Source organism: Zootoca vivipara, chromosome 13 (genome assembly GCF_963506605.1).
Source record: "Zootoca vivipara chromosome 13, rZooViv1.1, whole genome shotgun sequence".
NCBI lineage: Eukaryota > Metazoa > Chordata > Lepidosauria > Squamata > Lacertidae > Zootoca > Zootoca vivipara.
Genome location: NC_083288.1, coordinates 48129845 through 48155666, shown reverse-complemented (window position 1 = coordinate 48155666; position 25822 = coordinate 48129845). Strand labels below are relative to the sequence as shown.

The window sequence follows — 25822 nt, the reverse complement described above, 5'->3', positions numbered from 1 at the left end:
ACTGCTCTCAAGCCAGGTGTCTCCTATCCTGTATTTGTGCCTTTCATTTTTTTTGCCCAAGTGTAGTACTTTACATTTCTCCTTGTTAAAATTCATCTTGTTTGCTTTGGCCCAGTAGTCTAATTATGGATATGCTTATTATGGATATCTTGCCAACTACAGTCCCCTCTCTCTGCTCTTTCTTACAACCCTGCTGACTTTGCCTTATTCCCTAATACTCGCTGTTTAAGGCACCTCTCCCAAAAGAGAAAATGTCTTCTGCTTGTAAGCACTGCACCTGCCTATAGCCACCTTGTGGGGAAAAAAACAATGCCCCTTTTCCAACCCCTCTCCGCAGCCCCAAGTTTTCTGAACACCTCATCCAAGTCTATTGCTTCACGGACCTAGATATAAAGACTTTTGTCAGTTTCCCATCTTTGTAACGATAATAAAATAAATCTTTTTACCTGTGTTGTTGTCCTTATTGTTATTTATTCGTTTTATATATTGTCCTTCATCACAAGATATCGGGGCAGTTCACAAGACAAGGTAATTGTGTTGCAGAAGCCTCACCAGACAGATTATCTTCTGAGCTGATTATTTGTTGTTATTATTTATTGAATTTATATACCACCCTAAACCCAGAGGCCTCAGGGCAGATCACAGAATAAAATCAAGATATAAAACCACGAAATACATAATAAAAATAAAAACAACAACCCAATAGCCTTCCACCCAAAACAAACACATTTTAAAAGGATGTAAATCAGATCAACCAAAGGCTTGGTTAAAAAGGAACATTTTTGCCTGGTGCCTAAAGGTGTATAATGAAGGTGGCAGGCGAACTTCCTTGGGGAGAGCATTCCACAGACAAGGAGAAGGGCTTGTTCTCGTGTTGCCACCCTCCGGACCTCTCGAGGAGGAGGCATACGAAGAAGGGCCTCGGAAGGTGATCTCGGAAGGTGATCTCAGGGTCATGGTAGGCTCATATGGAAACAGGCGGTCCTTGAGGTATTGCGGTCCTTATTAATAGGTTGTTCTACTTACATACAGCTTTTTATGGGGATGACAAAGTTATCACGACCTGAATGATGAAGAAACAACCAGAAACTAGCTTTCCAGGGGGAAACACAGGAAAACAGCATCAAGGCTGCCTCACTTTTCAGCCTAGCCGCTCACTAGCTGCATCTTCTGGTCCGTCTCCAAGGGAAGCCCCACATACAGCACACTGCAGCAGTCCAGGCGGGAGGTCACCAGATCGTGGACAAACAAGACCAGGAATGGAAGTGGCTTGTGAGGCAGCCTAAACTGGGCCTGAGCATTTGTAGCCACAGCAGCTTCTTGAGACTCGTGTGACAAGTTGCAACTGGCAGCATCCCCAGACTCTGAGACCCAGAGGTCTCAGTTTATTGGCCTCCATCACTGCTGCCAGACACTGGTCTGACTCCATCACAGCATCTCTGACTTCAGATAGAATAGAATAAAATCTGATATGACTGCACAAATGAAACCAGTTGGTGAGTTTCCAATGGGACATTTCCGATGCGGAGGATGCAACATTTGCAAATATTCCCTACAGCTTAAGGAATTCTCTAATGAACAATCTGGGTTTAAATTTCAAATTAGACATTTTAGTAATTGTAACACAAAAAACTGTATTTATGTATGGATATGTCCTTGCAAAATGATGTACATTAGGATATGCGCCAGGCAAATAAGACTTAGTATCAATGAACTAAGAATACGTTAACCAAATCCTGGAACATTACATGCAACATAAACACACAGAAGAAGACTTTTGTTCTTTGTAATTTGGAAGCTATCTCCAGATCGCTTTCATCGCAAGAACACTGACAAACTTCTGCTACAACAAGAAACTAGATTTATCCATCTTTTCAATACTGTTTCCCCCTGAGGTTTAAATAACTATCAGGATTTTACTCCCTTTTTGTAATTTGCTATACCCCTTACTGTAACCTTAAGATAGAATGTGTACCACTGCCTCTTTAAATCTTTATTAGAACACACCCAATCTCTGCTTTATATATCATTTAACTCGAAACTACCAGTACACGTTGACTCTAAGACTATCCGGTAAGATTGTATTGTACATTCTTGTATATATGCTTGTAAATCCTAATAATAATAATAATAATAATAATAATAATAATAATTTATTATTTATACCCTGCCCATCTGGCCGGGTTCCCCCAGCCACTCTGGGCGGCTTCCAACAAAATATTAAAATACAGAAATCCATCAAACATTAAAAGCTTCCCTAAACAGATTGATTTTTAAAATATTATTTTCATGTTAATTAATGAGGGTCTCTGACGAATATATATTCAACTTATTCCAGCTGAAGAATTTTTGAAACAGGGCCCTGTCCTGGCGTATAAACTTCACCTGGTGTATAAACCTCAAGAAATAAATCTATCCAAAGAGACTTTTTGAAAAAAATTGAATCATTTGAACCATTAATCCAGCACTATTTTACCTCTGCGGCCAGAGTTCTTGCCCTCCTACCAATTTTCTGTGCATGCTTCCTACAAGGCAGTTGTCCAGTGATAGGTTCAAAGAGTAAAGAGGAAGTTGAGTGGCGATGGAAGATCAACAATCCCTGTTTTACCAATGAGGCACCGCAAAATCACTCATCTTGTTTTACTAACGAGGCACCCCAAAATCAACTATAAAGCCGGTGCAGAGTAATGGTTTATGTGCAAGACATATGATGACCAGAAAGGTCACCAAATCCCAGCTGGGCTGTTAACAAACTGCTAATCAACTTAAGTTTTATTCAGAGTGTGGGTCCGCTGAAATTAATGGAGCAATGTTTGTCATGTTAATTGTTTTCTATAGGTCAGCTCTGAATAAAACTTAGTTGAATACCTTCTTGAGTTTTCAACAAAATCCCACCACAGCACCAAGCAGCTTCAGATTTCATGTGGTCCCATACCTTCCCAATGGCCTCAGGGGGGAAGCAGATGCTTTCTCATCCTCGCAATTACTTAATATTATTTCAACTTATTCACACACACACAAGCCTCCACATACAAAGATTTATTAAAATCGCAGTCCCTCCCCACCGGACAAAGAGCAGCTTTCCTCCCTGAGCATTCTGGAACGCCTGAAGCCACAATGAAAGGGGGAGGGCGCAAAGATGTTTCCGAGCACGTTCAGAGTAAAGTACCATCCCCACACATCTGGGGCGAAGGGGCTGGGTTTTCAGGTAAGGGGGTGTGGCTTGAACCTTGGTTCCTATTCAAAAACAGACGAACGTCCTGAGTGTAGAACCCAGGAGACCTGCTGGTTGGGCGCCTCGCTGCTTGTTTCGCTCTGCCTGGAAATCCCAGGAGTCCGGCTTTGCTGCCCGGCTGCCTCTCCCAGCCAATGGCAGGTCCCCGGCCCGCACGGCTGCCCAGCCCAACCTCCTCGATCCCCGCCGCCGGCTCCCCAAGTCGGCTCCCCAAGCGGGCGGAACCCGACTGCAAGGGAGAAGAAGAGCCGGAGCAGGCCCTGGCGGGTGAGTGGGAGCCTCAGTGCGCCCTCCCCTCTCCCGCTTCGCCTCGGCCTGCTGCGATCCCTCCTCTACTGAGCCTTTCCTTCATTGCCTCCCCTTTTGGTAGCCTTGATGCTACATCCCTCCTTTTCCTCTTTCCTGGCTTTTCTCCCAGGAAGCCTGCTCCTCTTTTCTGCTCTCCTCTTTCTTTTAGATTGCTCGCTCTCTCGTCTTCCACATACAAAAATATCCCCCCTTTCCACCGTTTCCCCGTCTCCTCTCATCCTTTTCTCTTCCGCTACTCGTCCTGCCCCTCCGCCTCTTTCGGCCTGTCCATCCCCCTTCCTTTCTCTTTTGTTTACACTCTGTTCCCAAAACTGCTATAAATAAGACCATATTGCGGTGGAGTAAGGAAGGTGGGGAGAAAAATAAACAGCAGTCTTCCGGTTTCCTTCCTTATTTGTCCTGGGAAGCGTGCCTGGGCAAAGTGGGAGCCCTGGAGTAGCTCCTGGGGGAGAACTGACAGAGTAGAGAGGAAGAGAGGGTAAGGCGTGCTCACAATTGTGTGGGACTGTAGTTAAAGCAGGTAGTCAGGGCTATAGGATAGGGACAGGGATGCTGTGAAAGGATTTGGGGGTGAAATGGGTGGGAGACAATATGGGGTTGTGTCAGCAGTGATGTGCCTGAAGTTTTAGAGCAGGGACTTGAGAATGGCAGTCTTACCCCCCTCCCCACCACCCAGGAGGTCCAGGTTGGCCTGTGGTCCCCCCCCCCCAACTACCAAGTGACACAAGCTAATGGAGAGGGACTAGAGTCTTGCTGGGTGCTACTTTGCCAGGGTGTTCTCTACAGGGAATGCAGTGAAAAAGCAAACCATTGCAGGCGGCAGGATTCAATCCTTACACAGAGTCACAAGACAGGGCCCTGCCCTTAGGAGTTTACAGCGGCGGGAGGCCTCATTAGGGAAAGCGCGCCTTGGTTTAAGAACGGCTTTGGTTTAAGAACAGACTTCTGGAACGGATTAAGTTCCTAAACCGAGGTACCACTGTATAGACTTTTGAAATTGCCCACCCTGTAGCCCAATGACCGCCCCCCCCCAAAATCATACATACATTATAGAAGGAGGTGGTTTCCATCAGAAATTTGAGAGTGTTGCATCTCTCCTGTCTGCCAGGGTGCCTGATAATGCCTTATTTGATTGCATTTTCTGGGTAGCCTAGCCATTCCTTTGAGATGGTAAATAGTTCCTGAATCTCTTACGCATATTGGTAACAGATACTTGCCAGACTCTAGATTCAGGTAGGTAGATGTGTTGGTGTGACACAACTTGGTGCCTGAAATCCATTTGCTGGGGATGGAAATGAATAGGAGTGTAGACTGCTCATGCCCTGCTTGTGGGCTTCCCATAGGTATCTGGGGAACATAATGCCAATCTGGTCCAGCAGGACTGCCAACATGGTGCCCTTTGGGTGTTGTTACACTACAGCTCCCATGAGCCCTTGCTAGTGTTATAAGAATTTTGAGGTCATATATATATATATATAATAATTGTTCATAAAACATGTACATGAATGTACAGAAACATGTCTGAAGCAGCACAGGAAAACAGGCCTGACTGACACCATTTTGACTCTCTCTGACCAGGTGTTCCTCTGCAAGGAAGAAGTGGGGTGGGGGGAACCTTCTCATTGTCTCAGGAATTAAAGTGATAATCCCTGGCATCCTGATACCTGACTGCCAGACAAAAGGGTGTGATTAACTTGGCTGGGAAACAGGGAAATGTAAATATCTCTCAATTTTGTTGATTAGGTTTTGGGGGCAGGGGGCAGGGTCCAGGATGCTCAGATTACTGCCACCAGACCTCCCCTTTCATGATGTACCTATGATGAATCTAGGGAGGGGGGGTCTTGGGCTACACCCCTTCTGTGACATATGGATGATGCTTCTGGGGGGTGGGCTGAAACCAATTTCAAATCTCTTTTTAAGGGCAAGACATCTTTGTTTGGGGTTCCTTCCTTGTTCTCCTGTGTGAGAGGAAGGACCCTGTTGCAACAGCGAAAATAAAGGCTTTGCTTCTCAAACTTCTCTGGTTGGCCTCTGTTATATTCTCCAACCGATGGAGAACCCAATAAGGGAATAAAGGCAGATTTTTGCCTATATCACTAGCATGGCCAAAGGCCAGTGGTGATGGGAACTGTAGTCCAACAACATCTGAAGGACACATTGGCTACCCACCCCTGGTTATTTGGGATTTGTCTGCATAGCACCTTTTTCTTGTTGCTGGGTATACTGTACTCAGTAACACAGACAGCCACCAGATTTGGGATTAAGGAGGCAGTGACAGGGTGTGACTGGATGAATGTTAACATCAGTTCCGCAGAACCATTTCACACGCAGAATTCCATACAGTTGCTGTTCTGTTTGCCCTTGCTGTGCCATTCCCATTCTACAGTGGGCCTCTGAACTCCCGTGGACCTTGCTGGGTGCTGGAGCTGGATGTGGGGAGCTGAGGTTGAAAGAGGGAGAGGGACTTTGCCAAGGGCTATGCAATGAGTAGGTGGGAAAGTTGGGACGAGCCTTGGCTCTGAGTAAGGTAAAGGGACCCCTGACCATTAGGTCCAGTCGTGACCGACTCTGGGATTGCGGCGCTCATCTCGCGTTATTGGCCGAGGGAGCTGGTGTACAGCTTCCAGGTCATGTGGCCAGCATGACAACGCCGCTTCTGGCAAACCAGAGCAGCACACGGAAACCCCGTTTACCTTCACACCGGAGCGGTACCTATTTATCTACTTGCACTTTGGTGTGCTTTCGAACTTCTAGGTTGGCAGGCGCTGGGACCGAGCAACGGGAGCTCACCCCACCGCTGACTTTCTGATCGGCAAGCCCTAGGCTCTGTGGTTTAACCCACAGTGCCACCCGCATCCCTTTGGCTCTGAGTACAGGTGGACAAATTCCTCCACATTTATTTCACTTATCTCCCCAGCTTTTCACTAGATGGCTTTATTTTTATGAGTTTTTTTTTAAAAAAATCATTGTCGTGATGTCAGGATTTGTTAACTACTTTAACTTTCTTTTGAAACAAGATGGGTTAAAAGTTCTTAAATCTTTTTTTATAATTTATTTTCAGTGTACTGTATAAACACTAGGGTTAGGCTATTTTTTAAAGGGGTGGGGAGCTTTGGGCAACTTAATGGGAGCAGATCTGCAGAAGCTGATGGAGAAAATGAAAAAGTTAAGGAAAGCACTCCTTAAATAAATAAATAAAAACCCGTGTAAACGCAAGTTAGGATAGAGGACCCAACGTGTCTGGCTCCCCTTAAAGGGCCAGGTTCCTGGGGACTGAGAAACCCCGCCTTCTTCCCCCTGTTTCCCAGCGTGCACTGCAGGGAGCAGGGAAGAGAAAGAAGGAAGGAAAGTCCTGAAGTGGGGGAGGAGTCAGGGGAGAAAAGTGAGTACTGTACTGTACTGTATAGAGGAGAGAATTCAGGCTTGGGGAGACGGGAGGGGATTTTGACCTAGGGAGGAAAAGCAAGAGGGAAGGTTAGGCACTGCTGGAAAGGGAAATGTTGAAGTTAAAGTAGGCTGCTTGCAAAAGGGGGTGGTACTGTGAAATCTCAGGATATCGGTTGGTTAAAACCGATTGGGTAAATCCTTTGGGGATGCTTATGTCTGAGTACATGGAGAATAGTTATACACAGACACATATTCTGCAAAATTCCTTAAAGATCGGATGAAGCGGATCTGGGCAGCTAGTACTATGATGTTTACATGGCTAGTTGCAAAACCTTGGAAAATACAGTCTGCTTTTGATGGAATTGTGATTTACTTTCTGTTAGTGCTGACTTTGGGGGCATTTAATCTTCTGGTGCCTTTGGAAATTGGCATTCATTTCTCCATTGTTGCTTCATTATCCTATTTAATTAAAGGCCATCTGCTTTCTAGAACTATTAGAGTAAAATTGGAATTTCAGTCTGGCTGATCAGTGCTGTGTGTGTGTACAGACATATACACACAGACACCCACCCACACACCAGTGTGTGTTAATCATTGTATTTTGAAATACATAACAGGCTCCCCAGAGGCTTGCAGTTTAAAAGATGTGGATGAATATGAGGGAACACGTGAAATAGCAGAAGGTAAATGCGGAAATTGGATCAAACTAGAGTCCCAAGTGAACAATTCTAGAACAAATATAATGGAACTAAGCAGATGCACACAGTGTTGAAACTGAGCTATATATCTGTTTCCATGCTCTAGAGCAGAGTTTTCCAAAGTGATGGCTAATATAGCTCCCAACACCCCAGGTTGGTGGGACTGTGCAGGGAGTGAATACAGACCTCAGAGTCGAAAGGGGGCTGAAGTGTTAACCCATACCAGAAGAGGACCAGTGTTAGAAACTGAGATATATGAAAGTTAGGAGCTAAACAGCACCTTAAACCTAGGTTATGAGCGCAGCAACGGAATGTATAGGTGTGCTTTTTTATAACAATACAAAGCTGAAAGTGAATGAACTGCACCTAAAATATTGTGTTCATCTTTCACATGGTCTAGTCTTTCCCCTGCCCACCCCTCTTAATATTCTTAAGAGGGTGTCTCCCCTAGAGAGTAGTTGGAAGTGGGGAGGAAGAAAAAGGTCCTCCTTTCCTTCCCCTCTGCAGTTTTAATTTGAAATCTTAGGCGCTGAACTGAGCCCTTAGCTCAGAAACTGCTTGTACTAATGAAATTCCCTGTTGCAAAATGATCCTAGAGAACAATGGGAGTTTTGAACACTGAAGAGGACTAGAGTGGAAAATAAAATTTCTGTGTATTGTTTGAAAATTTAATCAGGAACTATGAGTATCAGGAATAAAAGGCATGGGAATGTACCTTCCTTGCCTATGAGGAACCTCAGTACTTAATAAGATGATTCAACAATAAAACATTATTTCTTATTTTTTATATTTTATGGTTCCTGGGAATGGTGATGGGTGGTTCTTATTTATTATATACAGTATTAATTTAAGAAACAAAACATTGTTTCACTTGTCAATGACAACTTTATAAGCTTATCAAGGGGGTAAATGAACTCAGATGTTTGGGAAACCCTGTTTTGGGGGGCATCAGCAGGCTTTGGGGAACCCCAAGGTTTGCAGAAGGACAAAAAAAACCAGAGGAAAATGCCTAAAACAGAAACACACCCAAACGAAGACTTAGCATATACAGTGGCCATAGAATTGCTGGTTGGATGTTTGGGGCAGGGTAGCGAAAGCAGAGAACTGATGGGGAGGGGGGTGGGGCAGCTGGACTCCTGAACAACGGACATTGTGCACTGTAACATTTTGTTGCAGATCCCACCTGTTTTTCTAGTCTCAAACAAGATCTAATTCTGGCTTCATAACTTGCTTAATAAGGATATTAAATCTGTTTGCCAGTTTGGATGTATGGAAAACTGGTTTAAATAAGCCTCAATATTGGCAGCAAATCTGGGAGCGTGAGAGGAGGGAAGGGGTCTGGAATGAGTGCAATGGCATGCAGCTTGTTAGGGGGCTGATAAGTTACTTCTGAAGCAGGCCAAAAAGGCCATTTACTTCCTAAATGTTATCTAGAAGCTGTGTTGGTCTGCATCAGTAAAACAGTCCCATGACTCAAAAGCAGTGACCCTGTGTCTAGGCCAGGCATCCCCAAACTGCGGCCCTCCAGATGTTTTGGCCTACAACTCCCATGATCCTTAGCTAACAGCACCAGTGGTCAGGGAAGATGGGAAATGTAGTCCAAAACATTTGGAGGACCGAAGTTTGGGGATGCCTGGTCTAGGCTGTAGCACTTTGGATTGCAGGTGGGACCTTTAATGATAACTACAGTGGTACCTTGGTTTATGAACTTAATCTGTTCCAGACGTCTGTTCTTAAGCTGAAACCATTCTTAAACCAAGGCGCACTTTCCCTTCCACCGTTCGGATTCCATTCTTAGACTGAGGTAAAGTTTGCAAACCGGGACACTACTTCCGGTTTTGCGGACTTCGTAAACCGAATCATTCATAAACAGGACTGTTCTTAAACCGAGGTACCACTGTAAATGCTTTTATATCACCTCACACCACCTTGGCCAATTCTCTGCACATAGAAAGGCTAGGTTAGAACTCTTCTTCCAGACAGTGGCTTGCTATATACAGAAAATATTTCTTTTCTTCACCTGGAAGTGAACACTACAATTTCCTCATTGTGCAATCTCTGTCCTGTCCCCTCCTCCTCTGATGTCTTCTTCTTCTTCTGTTGACCCATATTCTTCCTTTACTCTTTGGTTCTAGCTGTTCTGAGGGACAGAAGCTGATCCCCGGAGATAGAAGACTTCTTGTAGATGACAGCAGTCATGCCTCCCAACAAGGATGCCCCTGGCTGCCTTGGCTCACCTCCCGGTTTGATCTGCCTACCACCCATCTCTGAGGACCTCCAGTTGGTGTGGACACAGGCAGCACAGACAAGCGACCTTGATGGCAACCAGCATCTGCTACAAACTTTCAGCTATTTTCCATACCCCAGCCTCTCTGATCTGGCCTTGCTCTGCCTGCGTCATGGCCTCCACATGGAAAAGGTCAAGGCCTGGTTCATGGCACAGCGCCTACGCTGTGGCATCAGTTGGAGTGCAGAGGAAATTGAAGAGACACGAGCTCGCCTCATCTACCATCAGGACCAGCTTCACTTTAGCTGCCTGCTTGCCAGGAATGATGATGACCCCTGGCACCAAACTTGTAAGAGTCAGGAATATCACCGACCGGTTCCTACCTCTGTGCACCATTCCACTAAATATCCGCCGAACCAGCAGTCTTCCATAACTCACTTAAGCCACTTCACCACAGCCCAAGGAATGAGGGAACTTGGGAGAATCACTCAGGACATTTGGGAATTGAAGGGGAATGTCTTGTCCCACCATAACAAAGTTCAGGAGAACTGTGAACCTTCAGGAACCTCCGTGCAGCTTCACAATACCAAAGAAATCCTTTCTAGTTCTCATCTACCTACCACAACCACCAGCTTGGATCGCAATTTCCATAACTCTCACCCTATGACCTGGGGTCTTACCAAAGCACCCCTGCAGCCGGCTGAACCTGTCACACCTGCAGTGAATGGTGGGAATCACCCAGTGATTCTTCCAGCGGTCTCTTCCACCAAAGCTACCCCATCATCCTCTACAGCTACAGCCAATGTTGAGTCACACAGCCTTCAGAACTATCAGTGCCCTGTGGGGGACCAGCAGCAGGCTTCAGGTTACCTCTCAGACATTCTTCGCAAACCTAGGCGAAAAACAAAGGAACAACTGGATATGTTAAAGTCCTTCTTCCTTCGTCGTCAGTGGGCCAGGAGAGAGGATTATCACCAGCTGGAGAAGATCACTGGTTTACCACGAGCAGAGATCATCCAGTGGTTTGGAGACACTCGCTATGCCCTCAAACATGGCCAGCTGAAATGGTTTCGGGACAATGCAGGACAGAATCCAGAGCCTGTCTCCTCAATACCTCCTCACCCACTGCATGCTCACCATCCAGACATAAGCCCACTGAAACGGTGCCGTGCAAGCCACCTGCAGCTGCAGGAAAATGACTTGTCAGCACTGTGCCATGAGTCTGGTATGGAGGCTGAGCAGGTGCTGAAGTATTTCAATTCACACTCGCCAGCACCATGCGAGGTAGAGGTATGCTTGGGGGATGAGGACGAAGTAGATGAGGAGGTGGCAGCCGCTATGATAAAAGTAGAAGATGAAGACTATGAGGAAGATGATGATAATGAGGACGAGGAGGAGGAGGATGAAGACTGGGTTGCCTAGGGCTCTTGTGTGAGTGTTGGATGGATATTAGTGATTCTGGACTTCTGAGATAGGTCTGGGGGAAGGATCAAGATTCAACTGGCAAATGTGTTACTAGGTTCTGTTCCATCAAATTCCCGCCCTTAGTCATGGTTCCAAAACACTGAATTTGGTCCCCTTTTCTGTTCCAGCATATTTATGTGTGTCGCCCGCCCCCGCCCCCCAAGTTTTAGAATTGAAGTAAAATAAATTTGTACCATGCAGTGATGTGTTTAATCAGAGAGTTAGAAAGGTGTAGGATAAGGGGCTTCTTACACCCTTTCTCCAGAATCCATAGAACGAGCCCATTCAGTAGTGTGCTGGACCTATAAATTTCTTTCGTATCAAACTTTCAAATTGCAGCCTTTGTGTTGTGCTCATAGAGTCTAAATTGTTTCCTCCTTCTAGAATCCTGGTGCATTTTTCCTTCTTGCCGTTCTTGAGTTCTAAAGCTGCTACATTCCCTCATTTTAAACGGGATATCTGGGATAAGAGAACCATGTTATTCTGCTTTGTCTCTCTGCTTCCAACTAATTCTTTGACTCCTGCTTGTCAGTGTTTTCCTCACTGGCACAGTGACATAGCTTATACTGTATGACTCTCTGTACCTTCACTTATGGAACAATGTCTTTTTTTCGAATTCCATCCAAAAAATATGTAACATCTGGCTACTCTCCTATGTATCAATCCTATTTCATTCTGCTAAGTGAAGCAGCAGCCTAGGGAATACAATGAAGAAACATTTATTTTGGCTTTATAAATCAAAGTCCCTTTACTGACAGATCACATTTTAAAAAATGGAATTTAGACTAAGCTCTTCCAAGCTTTTAGCTCTAACCCACCTCTCCTTTGGCTTTTTTCTGTTTGTTTACTTATGGGATTTTGTTTTTCATTTTTAAAATTGTGGCCCAAAATTACAGTTATAAATATTTGATTTTTGGCAGTTGCCAATCAAGGATGGTGACTTTGTGCCTTAATCTAAGTTGTCTTCCGTTTCATTCTCTCCTTGCATTTTAATTGCCTCTTCTTTGTACAGCTTCTAACTTTTCTTCTGCTCTTGATGATCTTAGGCTAATAGAATTGTAGACTTAGAAAGGACCACAAGCATCATCAAGTCCAACCCCCTGCAGTGCAGGAATCTTTTGCCCAACTTGGGGCTCAAACCCATGACCCTGAGATCCATGGGTCTCATGGGTAAGAGTCTCACACTCTACCAGCTGAGCTCCTTAGGTGGATGTCATCACCCTTTTTTTATTCATTCCTGTGCTCACTCTCCCTTTACTGGTGCCTTGATCCACCAGTTTTCACGTTGGTCATATATCCACAGTCATATATCCATTTTGAACTAGATGGTTGATGGCTATGAACTGAAACCCACCACTTTCCATTGCAGCTTACTTGGAGGTGAGGTAAGGTGTAGAGACCATCTCCTTTATGGAAGAAATGGAGGAAGCATTGCTGTTTGTATGCCATCTTTATTCCATCCACAAAGCCAATACTGTCACTGAAACAGGGATGTGTTTCCTACCCTGCTCCCTGCCCCAGAATCTAAGGGATCAAAAGCTGCTGTAAACTCTCAGAACTGGCCCTAAATCATTTATAAGGGGTTATAGGGAAGATGGATTCTGATATTTATGGAACAATGAGTAGGCAGAAGATTGTACATAGTGATACTAATCTGCATTTTTTTTAAAAAACCAAACCTATTTATTAAATCACTGTTTCAAGCATTTTTACAGAGTAGCTGAAAAAGCAACACCTCTTTCCCCTGCAAGAAAAACTAAAAATATTTGTACTGTATAAGCTGGTCATAGGGAGAGAAGGCAGAACATGGGACTGTACAAACTTGTGTGATGTTGGAGATAAATAAAATAGACTGAGGTGTGGATTTAGTTCAAATAGCCATAACTGTGGGATTCTCTTGATAATTAGTCTTATCTTTCAAAGGAATACTTGTCACATCCTTACTCTGGAAAGCAACTTTGGTTATACAGTATGGAGAAAATAGTCCTATATTCTATGCAACTGGAATAAAAAAAGGAACTTTTCTATTGAGCTGCCAGTGGCTAAATTGCAACTGAGAACTTCAAAAATGCATACATACTAGCTTCTCAACAAATGAATCTTATTTCAATTTTGGCAAGTTTATTTTATGATCTACGAACTGCTTTATAAGTTGCAATAGTCTGCTAGAAAATGTCATAGCCTAGTAACACTGAGCCTTGAAATAAGCCTACTAAGTATGCCTTTGATCACCTTTCCTGCAAATATATATTACACCACTTAAGTCTATCACATGTTAGATCTCCTGAAACAATATATTGTGTTACGAGAGAGAGAGAGAGAGAGAAAGAAAGAAAGAAAGAAAGAAAGAAAGAAAGAAAGAAAGAAAGAAAGAAAGAAAGAAAATACTTTTAGTGGGTGGCTTTCCACCAAGGCCCTAAAAATTCGGCAGAGTTTATGCAGGGACAGGAAATACCATCTTGCCCATGTTGAGATTGGTAAGCAGAGAGTAGTTTTCGTCTTCCCTATCTTTGTTGGTGGGCTTGGCTGTTGGATGAATGCCTGTGAGAAAATAAAATGAGCTAGTTGCATATTGATGGGTTCACACTTCAGTTACAAATGCAGCTTATCACTCAGTTATGTTCAACAAAACTTTTCTGTTTATGGTTAAGTAATGCACTTCAACCTGTATCTACAGCACCATATTGGATTTAGGCAGGAGTTTGTGTCTTATGCAGATCAAGTACCTGGCTTGGCTCAGCAGGAGGAGGAAGTGACAGAATACTTGATACTACAAATCCCAAAAGTTCAAAACCTTGTTTTAGGGGGCCCCTATATATATATATATATATACACACACACACACATTTAGCTTTAAAAAATTAAGTTTCACAAAACAATATGCACAGACGTTCATCATGTTGTCTCTGCGGCAAAGTGCTGCTTTCTTTATATTGCTTTATTAATGCTCTGTGCAAGCATGCTGAAGTTTAGAAGTCCCCCCCCCCTAAAAGCTATCTTAATTTATATTAGGAATCATTTTCTGTGTTGCAACTCCTTCAACAGAAATTGGGTTTGGATTATATTCATGAACTTTTAAAGCTCTCTTTTACGAGTCCTTGTAGTCTCCTAACTCAGGGAGTCCCCAACTGCTTTTGGCCTAGAGGCTTTGAACCCTGATCCCATAAAAGTGGGCAAAATACAGCTAAAAAAAAATAAGCAAAAAATAAAGGCAACCCTCTTCAAATTAAACCCAAATGGGAGTGCCCAAAGGTGCCCTGGTGCCCACAAATAACGTGGGGGGCACAGCCCTAATTCCTGGTGGGAGCAGGGGCATATGTAGGGGTTGGCCCCTGCTAAGGGCACAGGCTCAGGAGTGGCACAAAAACCGCACCTCTCCACTCTGGCTTGGAGTGGCTAGGAGCCCACCTGCCCATCCATGCACTCCCCAGGCTGTTCCTCTGCTGCTCTGACCGAGGGCTCCCTCCCCAGTCAGCCAGTGGTGCTGTTAGAAGTGTGACTTTTTCAGTTTCTAATCCATGGTTTCTCCCAGCTTCAGAGGCACTGATATACCGGTATCTCCATGCCAAGGGCGCAAGTGGGCCTAGGTATGCCTCTGGGTGAGAGGATGGGGAACTAAACAGGTTACTACTTACCTGCAGTGAAAGGAGCGAGGGGTGAATCTCAGCTGAGAAGACAGAAAGAAAAGCAGTTGTTGAAAATGCTCCAACGATAAGCTTTGCCCAATCCATACTCTTATCACAGACTGCTCCTCACCTGTATAGGCTGAGGTCTCTCAATGTTACGCTGTTCTGGCATAGAAACCCCCTCTGTCTGATCTATGGGTTAAAGCCAATAGAGAATTGATCACTGGAAAGTATATGGTGGGGTTCTGAGGCTGAGTGGTGTGTGTCACCCCAACCCTTGGACTGCACCTTGCATTGTAATCATCACTACAATGAACTATAGTGTACAATGATAGCATTGTTAAGTACTGGAGGAAATATGGAAGAATAAAAGCTGTGTCTGTTAGCAGCAGGGTACTTTCTCACCAGAGAAGATGTTGAGGTTGATGTATGGGGTTTCTTGTTGCTGCCTAGCACTTTGATTTTGCCTCGCCGTAGGCGTGTGTGAGTTGACAGTCATGCTGGAGGTGTGAGAAAAGGCAGGAGAAGCCCTGAAACAAATGGAGAGATGAATGGTGATGAGAAATGCAAGTTACTGTGGCAAGTAATACTAGTCCCATGGCCTTTTCATGGTCATGTGATAATATTATCCTGGAGGGAATATCATCCCTCACCCTGGAACTCACCTGAAGAATAAACTTTGAGTGGAACCTGGAGAAGGAGTAGCTGCAAAATAGAACAAAGTATTATGCCTCAAGTGACTATCGGAGGGTCTGTGGAAAGGTGACAGGAGAAGAACAAAGGTAAGCATGTAGGACAGGCATCCCCAAACTTCGGCCCTCCAGATGTTTTGGACTACAATTCCCATCATCCCTGACCACTGGTCCTGTTAGCTAGGGATCATGGGAGTTGTAGGCCAAAACATCTGGAGGGCCGCAGTTTGGGGATGCCTGATGTAGGACTTTACTTTTCTTAGATACAATAATGTATCTGCCCATTTAAAAGAGGGGACAATTTCCCCTCTTGGACATTGAATAAGCTTTGGAGGAGGCTGAATCTTGCATTCTTCTATTCCTGGTCTTCCATTGCCACCTTTTGGTCTTTTGTATTATCTGTAGTCAAAGCATATACAACATTAATAAAAATAGAGCCTAGGATTCTGAGGTATAGTATACTGTTTCTGATACTGGAGGTATATGCCACTAGCAGCCTTCAATACTGTAGTCTTATGCTTCATGAATTTGTCTAAAACACATTTTTAAAGCCACCCAAGGTGCTGACCATTACAACATTGTCTGGTAGCAAATTCCAGAGTTAAGTTATGTGCTGTGTGACTGAGTTGTTTAGTTGATTAGTCGTGTCCGACTCTTCGTGACCCCATGTGTGACTAAGTACTTCCTTTCATCTGCCAAATTCATTATAAAATATCTATTGGCTTCTAGTATTATGAGGAGAAAAACTCTATTGGCTTCTAGTATTATGAGGAGAAAAACTCCATACCATGCATAATTTTAGACACTTCACTCTCATTCTTCCACCTTATTCACAATGTAGTAGATTTTCCTCATAAGGGAGTTGCTTCAGTCCCTTGATGATATTCATTACCTTTTTCTTAACCTTTTCCTGTTCTACAATATATTTTTTAAGGTGTGTTACCAGAACTGTGCACAGTATTCTCAAGTATGGTTGCACCATAGATTTGTATAATTGTGTTGGATATATCACCCCTTTTCTTACTATCCCGTACAATTTGGCCTCATAGGCATCTCATCCCTTATTCCAGATAGTTTCTGCACAGGTTAAAAAGCAAAGGTACTAATACCAATTCTTTATGACCAGTATTGAAATAATATAATATATTGTGTTATGAAAATTCTATTTATTCCTACTCTCTGCTTCTTCTTTAGCTAGTTACTGATAGAAGTGAGGATCTGTCCTCTTGTCCCATGGTTTGTAATCATACTCAGGAGTTTTTGATGAGGAATGTTTTGAAAGTGTTTGGCACTATGTTTGACACTCTCAAAGAACTGCAAAATGTTAATGGGACTAGTATTACACTTGTAGTAAACATGCTAGTTTTTATTCAGCAAGTCTTTTTATGTTTGGTAATTCTTCATAATGCTCTCCACCAGCTTTCCTACAACTGACATTAAGCTAATTGGGTTGTACTCTCCTAGATCTCCTTGGATCAGGGGTCACCAAACTAAGGCCCGGGGGCCAGATGCGGCCCAATTGCCTTCTAAATCTGGCTCGCAGATGGTCCGGGAATCAGCATGTTTTTACTTGAGTAGAATGTGTCCTTTTATTTAAAATGCATCTCTGGGTTATTTGTGGGGCCTGCCTGGTGTTTTTACATGAGTAGAATTTGTCCTTTTATTTAAAATGCACCTCTGGGTTATTTGTGGGGCATAGGAATTTGTTCATTTTTTCCCCTTCAAAATATAGTCCGGCCCCCCACAAGTTCTGAGGGACAGTGGACTGTCCTGCTGAAAAAGTTTGCTGACCCCTGCCTTTGATCCGCCTTTTAAAAATTGGTGTTACATTGGCCATTTTCCAGTCCTCCAGTGTGGGGGCTGATCTTACAGACATGTTACATATTTCCATTAAAAGATCAGCAGTTTCACCTTTGAGTTCTTTAAGAATTCTTGAATAGATGCCATTTGGATATGATGTTTAAAAAAATTTAATTTGTCAGTATGGCCTAGGACTTCGTCTCTTGTCACCACTATTTTCCTTGGTTCCTCAGGCTCTCCTCCTGATAAAATTAGTTCAGAAATAGTGACCTGATATATCACATAGTGATATATCTTGTGCAATGAAAACAGATGTAAAGCATTCATTCAGCTTGTCTGCAATCTCCTCTTCCTCCTTTAACACACCTTTGACTCCTTTAGCATCCAGCTACCGGTACCTCCCTAGCTGGTTTCCTGCTTCTAATGTATATAAAAATATTTTAGTGTTGGTCTTAATGATTTTAGTGGTGTGCTCCTTGAATTCTTTTCCCCACCCCAAACTGTTATTGTCTAGTTGAATTTCTTTTGCCAAATTTTGTGTTGCCCTACCTTTTATCTGAAGCTATTTCTTACCATTTATAGAGTCAGTTGGGGTCATCCTAGTGGATCCTGTGGCATGCTGGGTACAAGTGAGAAATCTCTGCTTTTTAATATTATCTAGAAGAGTTTTTACATGGTAAAATAAGGCAACATTATAAACACCTTAATTCTAAATTTTACATTACAATTCAATCTGCACTTGTTATGTGTGCTGTAGGCCTTATCAGACAGATTATATTAACAGCTCCCACTGACCTTGTTGTGGTTATTGCCTTGGTGGGTCCTTGTTGGCAACAGGAGAATACCAGTAGTTCTTTTGCCATGGCAATGTATTAAGTACTGAGCACTAAGCCTTGATAACACAAAACAGTGTGTGACGAGGACAAGGCTTCTCTTTTCATGGGCATATTATATCAGTGGCTCCTGGTTCTCAGAATTCTCTGTGACACTGAGTTTTTGAAGAACAAAAACAACATATCCATCTTATCTTTTCCTTTTCTAGATAAAGGACAGCAGTTGTGGAGACTCACTTGCCAGTTTGATAGCTGGCTGATTCTGGAAGAGATTGCATCCATGGAAGATGAGCGACTATGGAGAATAAAGGCACAAAAAGTCCAGGAGTCACTGGTGGGAAGGCTAGATAGGCAAGCAGACAGATAATATCTATGCATTGCCTCTACTAAGAGGTCTAGATTCCTAAACTAGAATTCAATTTTTGATGATAGGTTACTGGACAGAGGAGGGATCATAGCATGAAGTGTACTGTGTTTAGAGTTGGAATTTTGTTTTACTTAAAGAGGACGAAATAAACTGAAATTCCTCTGGAATTGTGAGCAAACTCCTACATTTTTACTGTTGTTTTTATAACAATGCCTCACACCTGCAACCAATGAATATGTATTTCCTGTTTCACCTACCTGACTACCTCACTGGAGTGCTGGGAAATAGGTTGTGGTGTAACTGCAAAATATGAAACAGGTTACTGTAAAGACAGTAACAACATACTGTGCTAGAGGAAAGATGTTGGTCTGAGTCATTATAAGGAAGGTAATAAATACTCAAGAGCCAAAAAGGCATGTGCAAACCTTTACCCTGATTTTATAGAGAAATATTTGAGCATATGTTTGTACCTGTCCATCCCTCTCGGGGACACATGTTGGATTGCATGTGTATACATGTGCAAATGCATTTTTAGATGGGTAAGTAGCTACTTATTGCTATGTGTTCAGGGCCAGAACACATGCATTCACATGCTCATACACAAACAGATACACTGTAATGTGAACATTTGCTCAAGGCAGGGCATTGATACATGCCTACAGAGGCCCCATCTTTCTACCTACCTCTGGGTGATGGATGTGTGACACCAACTGGCCTTGGAGTGCTGTTTCTGCAGCAAATTGAAATGAATTTTGTTCAGTCAGGGTCAAAGGCATGTGACTGCCCCAGTTGTTTTGCTGTCCTGTGGCCTCAAGCTCAGCTCTAACGTTTTGCCACAGTTAGATTGCTGTCTACATTTTCTGTGCTGCCGCTCCTGGTAAATGTTCCAATAAGCAGAACTAACACACTGACCTGCTACTCTGGCGGTGTCTCGGAAAAGCCTGTTGAGAGAAAAGGGTGGGTTTGCATGACCCAAATGCAAATATAAGTAACCTGCAGGGAGGTTGATTCACTTTTCCCATCCCAACATTGACAAAGGCATAGAGGAGCAGAACTTGTTTCTACCAGCAGATGGTGTCTGGAACTCAATCACAAAAAATGTGGAAACAAAATAATTGGTATGAGCTTTTGAGTGCATGCACATAAAAGCTCATACAAATGACAGATTTAGTTGGTCTCTAAGGTGCTACTGGAAGGATTTTTTTATTTTGTTTCGACTACGTCAGACCAACGCGGCTACCTACCTGTAACAAAAAAAGTTATTTGTTTCCAGCAATGGACTCCTACCTTCATGTTGTCCCACTTTTTCTTCAGTTCCCTGTTCTCTCTCCGTATTGCCTCCAAATTCCTAAGCCAAGGGGAGGAGGGGGAAAGAAATGGAAGATAGGTGGTCTGACTAATTATTTTACAATGCCTTAAGTATTCTTCCAGTTATACTGTTGACCCTTTAGGTGGGAACATTTTGGCAGAGAGATCTGGGATGTAGGTCTGTGGGGTCATACAGACCAATAGTTCCATTTCACATTAACATGTTATAATGTCTAGTACTAATGGAATAAGAATATGAAGTCTTTTTTAAAATAACAGTATACATTTTTATCCCCAATTCGTTGCTTTATGTGAATAATGTTAATGCAGGAGCCCACTCCACCCCTTACCAGGATTCTGCCATCAATCAATAATAAAAGAGCTTCTTACAAATTAAACAAGAATTCAAGAATATTTCATATGAACCTTCTTTATATTGTTTTAAGGAGGGGGAATAGGATATACTGTACTGGGAGATAATGACTGGCCCAAGATCACCAAGTGAGTCTTAGGACTAAACAGGGATTTGAACTTAGGTTTCTGCAGTCCTAGTTCAACACTTTGATGGTCTTCCTCATGATGGTTCTACTAAATCCTACAGCTACAACTAACACTGTTTGCCTTAGTTCATGGGAACACAACCTGCTTTTCCTGGATAGTTCGTTTCTGGTGAGCTTCCTGAAGAGCTCCCTCTGCTTTTGAAGCATTGTGTTTGTAGAAAGAAACTAAAAGCTCCATCTGTCCCTTCTGGAACATGCACACCTAGGAAGAGAAACAAAGGGAATGAAATAAAAGGATCGAAAAGTTGGGGGGGGGGGAACCAGTCTGCAACCCATTCAGATGGGTGGGGTAAAAATAATAAAATTAATATTATTATGTGCTCTCCTGGTCAAATCCAGGGACTGTGACTTGCTTCAGGAGATCAGAAATGGAATATGGGTCCTTTCAACTCTAAGGAACATACTAGACAGGAAGCAAGTGGCATAGTGCAGTGGTACAGCATTTGCCTTATATATAGATGGTCACAGGGTAAATGGGGCAGTGACCCACTCATTTCAGTCTGCCCCCAGTTAGTCCCCACTTGCCTACCTCCTTACAACCAGCCCTGTGAGTGGTACTGGTTGTCAGCTTCCTCCTCCTTGGACTCAGTTTTACCCTTGTACAACTTGACAGGGAGAAATATAGGAACAAAACCAGAATTAGTGGGCTCTGTCTGTCTTAGGTTCCACCTATGGTGGACCTCTTTGCCTGCTGCCCTGCCATTCCCAATGGGCACCAGCCACCACAAGAAACAGGTTCAGTATCTACCAATCAGAGTAAAGGTAAAGGGGCCCCTGACCATCAGGTCCAGTCGTGCCCGACTCTGGGGTTGCGGTGCTCATCTCGCTCTATAGGCCGAGGGAGCCAGCGTTTGTCCACAGACAGCTTCTGGGTCATGTGGCCAGCATGACAAAGCTGCTTCTGGCGAACCAGAGGAGCGCACGGAAACGCTGTTTACCTTCCCGCTGGAGCGGTCCCTACTTATCTACTTGCACTTTGATGTGCTTTCGAACTGCTAGGTGGGCAGGAGCTGGGACCAAGCAACGGGAGCTCACCCCATTGCAGGGATTCAAACCGCCGACCTTCTGATCAGCAAGCCCTGGGCCTAGACTCTGTAGTTTAACCCACAGCGCCACCTGGGTCCCTTACCAATCAGAGTCATAGCTGCCAAGTTTTCACTTTTCTCGCGAGGAAGCCTATTCAGCATAAGGGAAAATCCCTGTAAAAAAGGGATAACTTGGCAGCTATGATCAGAGTAGACTGGGCTAAATGAACAAATTGTCTGACTTAAGGTTATATAGTTTTGCATGTTCACTCCAATCATATGAGATTCACATCATGTTGTGCAAGTGAATCAGAGTTTGTGCTAATGGCTGTAATTGAACAAGGTGATAAGAGCCCCTAAATTGTTTTTTAACTCTGAGAAATTAAGAAACAACCCAAAGCTCCCCCTAGCAAACTCATGGGTTGTTTCTTAATTTCTCAGAGTTAAAAAACAATTTAGGGGCTCTTATCACCTTGTTCAATAAGAGCCCCTAAATTGTTTTTTTTAACTCTGAGAAATTAAGAAACAACCCATGAATTTGCTAGGGGGAGCTTTTAAAAAGGAAAATTGACAGAAAACTGGCACAGGCAGCTGCAAGCTTGCTCCATTCAAACAGTTGGCTAAAGGTAAGTACTGTGTACAGTACTGTAATGAATGGCAGGGTATCTACCAGTACTTAAAGTGCAATATAAAGACACAGTAACAACTTTGGAGATAAAACTCCTGTTCAAAATGTTGGAAAAAAACATGTTGCAAAAGTGTATCAAGTCGATAGACATCTGTAGTGGGCATGCAGAGCTAGTGGGGTGCAAAGGGGCAGGTCAGAAAGGGAGAGGTTCCTGAAAATATTGGAAATGCAGCAATTACAATACCTGAAATTCCTAGACAGAGAGACACCCTTTACACTTGTGGCACCCTGTTCTTAGAATTCTCTCCCATGGTCAGCTTTCCCGGCATCTACATTGCTGTATTTTCAGCAGCAGGTGAAGACCATTTAATTTTTACAGGCCTTATAAATGCGTTCACTGATTTAAATACTGCTTGATTCTACTGTTGTATCACTGTTTTCATTAGTCTATGCTTTTGTTATTATTATTTTAATACTTGTAGACTACTTTAGAAACTTTGTTGTTGAAGATGTGATATATACATATTTCCCAAATAAATAAATACCTTTATTATTGTCACTACAGTAATATCCACCAATGAGAAGTAGTATCTTGCTCAGGGGAGGAAGCTGGTCCATAAATACCAAGGCTTGTGAGATACACATAAAATGGCAATCCTGGCAGATTTTAATGTTCAGGTGCTGCTGATTCTGCTGAAATTCTACCTGATTATTAACTACTGTAGTTGGTCTGCATATTTATATGGCTCTTTTATCTAGATTTGTCATAGTAATTAATTAGCTAAGTTGGCAAAGAGGACCACTATTATTATTAACCCTTCCCCAGATTGCTTATTAACTAGTCCTATAAATGACCTTGGATTTAACCCCAACCACATAGCCCCAAGCCATTGGAAATGGGGTGAAATGTAACTTCTTTTCAAATCATATTCATTGTTTATTAGGATAGGAAATTAAGCTGCTACAGCTGCTTCCAGACTTGCTATTTTGCGGCTAGGATTCAATCGCATACAGTATTACCGTAGCAAATCCAGGTTGCTCAGTGTTTAGTTTACTTAATGTAAATTATGGGTGGGTTTCTTTGCTTATTTGTATTGTGAGTGGAACAGTGTGTGTATGTTTACATTACAATGTAGCCGAAACAAATTCCAAGTATGTTGGAAAATGTACTTGGCCAATAAATTATTAAATTAAATTTTATTATTATTATTATTATTATTATTATTATTATTATTATTATTAAGATGGTTGGACAGTGTTCTCGAAGCTACGAACATGAGTTTGACCAAACTGCGGGAGGCAGTGCAAGACAGGAGTGCCTGGCGTGCTATGGTCCATGGGGTCACGAAGAGTCGGACAGGACTAAACGACTAAACAACAACAACAACAACATTATTAATTTATTTATTTATTAACACAAGCCAATTTTTAAATAACAAGCTTTTGAGGGGTAAAGAAAGTGATAGAACATGTACTGGAAAGTAAGAGATATTTGCTTGGTACGGTATAACCTCCCTACAAACAAATTGGAATGAATGTTCATTATGCAGCCAATTTCACAGAACCTCCCTGAAAACTTTGCACAAACAAATGAGATTAATGCTCAATAAACAGGTTGCCTGAAGCAATTTTTGTTTCTTCCTTGTTTGCAGGAAGGACCTCTTAAACATACTTCTGAATACATTTTCAGCATACACTTCTCCCACTATCTTTAAGCTAACCTGCTTTTTCTGACTGGATTGCAGATCTATCTTTAAGCTAACCTGCTTTTTCTCAAAGACCCACAATTCCACAAATCCACTCCATGTTTCTTGGCTGTCACCAGCATTTTAGGACCTATGAGACAATGCTCACAGGGTATGTCATTCTTACCTGAGATAGATGGGTGATATAGTTGAGAGCAGTTTCAACAGGGCTTTTGAAAAACTTTTTTTCATCTTCTTTCATCTGTAGATCAGAAACACAAAGAGGACAAGATAAGGCCCAGACTCTTTATTATCTTCTAAAGAGGTAAAGCAAACTGAGATATTCTAGGTTTAATCAGCTGGTGATGTATTTAAGAGACTGATGTTCAAATCCTCTGTTTAAACCATGGCTAAGTGTGAATGCGAGATGTGGGTGGTGCTGTGGGATAAACCACAGAGCCTAGGGCTTGCCAATCAGAAGGTTGGCGGTTCGAATCCCCGCGATGGGGTGAGCTCCCGTTGCTCGGTCCCAGCTCCTGCCCACCTAGCAGTTCGAAAGCACGTCAAAGTGCAAGTAGATAAATAGGTACCGCTACAGCAGGAAGGTAAACGGCGTTTCCGTGTGTTGCTCTGGTTCGCCAGAAGCGGCTTCATCATGACCTGGAAGCTGTATGCCGGCTCCCTCGGCCAATAACGCGAGATGAGGGCCGCAACCCCATAGTTGGTCACGACTGGACCTAATGGTCAGCGGTCCCTTTAAGTGTGAATGCACAAGCATGCAAGCATTAACAGCAGAGTTACTTCACTCATTCCCTCGCCCTGCTGCACACACATGCATGTTTTCACAGCAAAACACATGGCCACTTTACCCTTTCTACAGAAAACCTGAATTGATGTTAGCTCCAATTGAGCACTAAAGAGTGGGTTTTCATGGGGAAAGGAAAGCTTCAGGGCAAAAATAACTAACACTCGGACATAGAGCTTTTATGCATGGACTTGTGACTGGAAAGAGTAGGGCAAAAAGGTAAGTAAGAATATGGATTGAAACTCCTTTGCAAATTAAAAGTGCATTATGCATACTGTATTTTAATTGCATCCCCTGAAATACTCTTACTGATTGGTGTGCTGCTCAGAGAAACAAACTAAGAGGAAGGTGCGTTTGGCAAACCCTCAACGTGATCAACTCCCGCCCGGAAACCTATGTCCCTACTGTGGAAAGACGTATAGATCCAGAATTTGCCTCCACGGTCACTTACAGACTCACTGTTAAGACCATATTAATGGAAGACAATCTTACTCAGCCACGAGTGATTGCCAAAGAAGCTGTTCAGAGCAGAAACCTTGCTCAGTCCAACTCCTGCCAGCCCCCAGCCCTGTATTAATAACTAATTAAATTAGACAAGTGTTTTCAAAATTGTAACATTTTGGCCTTATAAGAAAGTCTTGTGTATACTGAATGCTCCCACTTTCTTGGGAAAGCCTTTATTCTTTTGGGCTCCATACATGGATGGAAGCCATTAATCATGGGCTTTCCCCCCTTGCCATACAGCCCTAGCAAATTGTTTGCGGGTAGGTTGCATCTTTTTAAAAGGGCCGCTTTGTAAACATAACCACATCCTCAGATAGGAAAAGCTAGCAGCCCTGGATCTCTCTGGTGGTGAAGGTGGCTGGATCAAAGTTGTGCCATCTTTCATAATTCTGCTCAATATTTCTTTCTCTGTTTCATAAAAAGAACTCCATACATTAGCCAAAATGGATGTGGTACAAGTAGAACATCTGTGTTTCAGAAAGTCCATGGAAACAAAGGAGAATATAAGATTCCGCTTTAGAGAAACTACAACTTACATTATTATTGAGAAACAAATATTTGCAGCTGGTTCCACATGATGGGCATTTATCTGTCAGGATTAAAATGCAAAAGGTGTTAGAATAATATGTGGAAATTTATTATAAATAATATAAAAGTTATTATATCACA

General features: G+C 42.9%; 2 protein-coding genes across 4 annotated transcripts; one reads left to right on the top strand and one right to left on the bottom strand.

Moving 5' to 3' along the window:
* The first annotated feature begins 3242 nt into the window (after nucleotides 1-3242).
* On the top strand, nucleotides 3243-20603 carry HOMEZ (homeobox and leucine zipper encoding). 3 transcript variants are annotated; one of them, XM_035136243.2, is made up of 3 exons: nucleotides 3243-3502; nucleotides 9765-11287; nucleotides 18481-20603. In XM_035136243.2, the coding sequence occupies exon 2, from the start codon at nucleotides 9815-9817 to the stop codon at nucleotides 11276-11278; it is 1464 nt and encodes a 487-aa protein (XP_034992134.2). In that variant the 5' UTR covers nucleotides 3243-3502; nucleotides 9765-9814; the 3' UTR covers nucleotides 11279-11287; nucleotides 18481-20603. The 3 variants fall into 3 exon arrangements, with proteins under 3 accessions (XP_034992134.2, XP_060137829.1, XP_034992135.2); XM_060281846.1 differs by lacking the exon at nucleotides 18481-20603 and having other exon boundaries at nucleotides 9765-13625; XM_035136244.2 differs by lacking the exons at nucleotides 3243-3502; nucleotides 18481-20603 and adding an exon at nucleotides 6505-7614 and having other exon boundaries at nucleotides 9765-13627.
* RNF212B (ring finger protein 212B) lies at nucleotides 13732-24654 on the bottom strand. The gene is made up of 14 exons (XM_060281389.1): nucleotides 24646-24654; nucleotides 24032-24106; nucleotides 20593-20708; nucleotides 19926-19986; nucleotides 19551-19579; nucleotides 19322-19368; nucleotides 18896-18938; nucleotides 18509-18566; nucleotides 18012-18057; nucleotides 15612-15651; nucleotides 15352-15476; nucleotides 15077-15138; nucleotides 14956-14987; nucleotides 13732-13861 (listed from the first exon to the last, which is right to left on the bottom strand). Exons 1-14 carry the CDS (start codon nucleotides 24652-24654, stop codon nucleotides 13825-13827), a joined length of 780 nt encoding a protein of 259 aa, XP_060137372.1. The 3' UTR covers nucleotides 13732-13824.
* Nucleotides 24655-25822: the final 1168 nt, after the last annotated feature.